The sequence below is a fragment of the Colobus angolensis genome, unplaced genomic scaffold (assembly GCF_000951035.1).
Source record: "Colobus angolensis palliatus isolate OR3802 unplaced genomic scaffold, Cang.pa_1.0 Scaffold4, whole genome shotgun sequence".
NCBI classification, from domain to species: Eukaryota; Metazoa; Chordata; class Mammalia; order Primates; family Cercopithecidae; genus Colobus; species Colobus angolensis.
In genome coordinates, this window is record NW_012117376.1 from 12,794,812 (window position 1) to 12,797,391 (window position 2,580).

Consider the following 2,580-nt stretch of genomic DNA (forward strand, 5'->3'; position numbering starts at 1 on the left):
TAAGGCAGGCAGATCACGAGGTCAGGAGATCGAGACCATCCTGGCCAACATGGTGAAACCCCGTCTCTACTAAAAATACAGAAATTAGCCGGGCATGGTGGTGCATGCCTGTAATCCCAGCTACTTGGGAGGCTGAGGCAGGAGAATAGCTTGAACCCGTGAGGCAGAGGTTGCAGTGGGCCAAGATCGCGCCACTGCATGCCAGCCTGGCAACATAGCAAGACTCCGTCTCAAAACAATAACAACAACAACAAACATTTTATTTGAACTTAAAATGTATAAATATACATTTATTTATGTATTTGAGACAGGGTCTTACTCTGTTGCCCAGGCTAGAGAGCAGTGGTATGATCTCAGCTCACTGCAACCTCTGCCTCCCAGGTTCAAGTAATTCTCCTGCCTTAGCCTCCTGAGTAGCTGGGATTACAGATGGCCACCATCAAGCCTGGCTAATTTTTGTATTTTTAGTAGAGACAGGATGTCACCATGTTGCTCAGGCTGATCTCAAACTCCTCACCTCAAGTAATCTGCCTGCCTTGGCCTCCCGAAGTGCTGGGATTACAGGCATGGGCCACCGCACCTGGCCCAACTTTCTTCAGTTGTTTTTTTTTCCTGATTATAAAAGAACACATGCTAATGATAGAAAATTTGGAAAAAGCAGAGAAATATAAAAAATATAAAATCACCAGTGTCTCTGTCTATCCAGTGTTTGGAGCTTTTAAAGATATTGAGCTGTTCATTACAGACTCCTTTATACCTTTGATGTTTGTCTTTATTAGGGACTGGAGTTTGAAGCATTTCTTTTAGTGAGCAGTGTCTAGTAGGTAACAGGATAAAAGAAAAGTCACAGAAATTTAGGGACTTCTTTATTTTCCTTTCTCTCCATATATCACTCTTTGCTCCAGTGTCTGATTTTAGAATTTAAGCACTATTCAATCTGCATGACAGATTACTTTTGTACTTACATGTCTATTTAAAATACATTATATCTGGAGAAAAATATTTAAAGGTAGAATAACATAAGCTCTGTTCTTAAGAACTCTTGAAAATAAAGAATTAAAAACTGGTAGGGAGGGGATTTTAATTTCATTAACTTGGTGTGACATTTACCTTCATTTTTTTTTGTAATTCTTTTTAGAGCTAGGGTCTCCCTTTGTCACCCCAGCTGGAGTATAGTGGCATGATCTTAACTCACTGCAGCCTCAATCTCCTGTGCACAAGTGATCCTCCCACCTTAGTGGATATTATACATTCTAATGATAACCTCTGGTGGCACATACCTATAATCCGAGTGCTTTGGGGGCTGAAGTGGGAGGATCTTTTCAGCCTAGGAGTTTGAGGCTGCAGTGAGCTATGATCACATCACTGCACTCTAGCCTGGGTGACAGATTGAGACAAAAACAATAATAATAAATAATAATAGCTTCTGTTCCTATCTTTGTAAGACTACCATGTAACATACTTTTTTTTTTTTAAAGACATAGAGTCTTGCTCTGTTGTCCAGGTTGGAGTGCGGTGGCATAGTCATAGCTTACTGCAGCCTTGACCTCCTGAGCTCAAGCAGTCCTCCCACCTCAGCCTCTAGAGCTGGGGACTACAAGTGTGTGCAACCATACCTGGTTAATGTTTTATTTTTAATATTTTTTGTAGAGATGGGATCTCACTATGTTGCTCAGGGTGGTCTCAGACTCGAGGGCTTAAGTGATCCTCCTGCCTCAGCCTCTTGAAATGCTGGGTCTACAGATGTGCACCACCACGCCCTGCTAATTTTTGTTTGATTTTGAGATGGAGTTTCACTCTTGTTGCCCAGGCTGGAGTGCAATGGTATGATCTTGGCTCGCTGCAACCTTCGCCTCCTAGGTTCAAGTGATTCTCCTGCCTAAGGTTCAAGTGATTCTCCTGCCTAAGTCTCCCGAGTAGTTGGGATTACAGGCACACACCGCCATGCCTGGCTAATTGTTGTATTTTTAGTAGAGACAGAGTTTCACCATGTTCAGGCCAGGCTGGTCTTGAACTCTAGACCTCAGGTGATCTGCCCTCCTTGGCCTCCCAGAGTGCTGGGATTACAGGTGTGAGCCACCACTTCTGGCCTGCGCACTAGTTTAAAAAAATTTTTTTTTTGTAGCAATAGAGTTTCACTATGTTGCCCAGGCTAGTCGAGCTCTTAGCCTCAAGCGATTGTCCTCCCTTGGCCTCCCAAAGTGTTGGAATTACGGGTGTGAGCCACTGTGCCCAGCCTGTGCCAGGTTTTAATCTGCTTTATGTTAGGCTCCAAGTGAAAGTACGTGGTTAAAATTGCTGGTAAAAATATTTACTCTGATTTTCTTTTGTTCTTGATTTTCTTGTAGTTCAAACAAGCTGTATATAAACAGACAATGAAACTCTTTGCTGAGCTGGAAATTAAAAGGAAAGAGAGAGAAGCCAAAGAGATGCATGAAAGGTACATATCAGTATATTCATTTAAACCATATTTAAATACCTAGATTAACTAACATTGGTCTTTGGTGATTTTCCTAATGAAGGAATTATGTGGTATATCATTAAAGAGACTATAAAAATAGTTACCTAAAAACAATCAAG

The 2,580-nt window shown here is 41.7% G+C and overlaps 2 protein-coding genes across 2 annotated transcripts in view; both read left to right on the top strand.

The window, feature by feature from the left end:
- The window catches only part of DNAJC8 (DnaJ (Hsp40) homolog, subfamily C, member 8), a 37,311-nt gene that overhangs the window by 29,035 nt on the left and 5,696 nt on the right, over positions 1–2,580 (top strand). The window contains exon 8 of the mRNA XM_011955667.1: positions 2,349–2,440. Coding sequence (XP_011811057.1) covers positions 2,349–2,440 — 92 coding nt within the window. The remainder of the gene's footprint in view (positions 1–2,348; positions 2,441–2,580) is intronic.
- The window catches only part of PTAFR (platelet-activating factor receptor), a 68,397-nt gene continuing 68,164 nt past the window's right edge, over positions 2,348–2,580 (top strand). The window contains exon 1 of the mRNA XM_011955521.1: positions 2,348–2,440. The gene's annotated coding sequence lies outside the window, so the exon portion shown is untranslated. The remainder of the gene's footprint in view (positions 2,441–2,580) is intronic.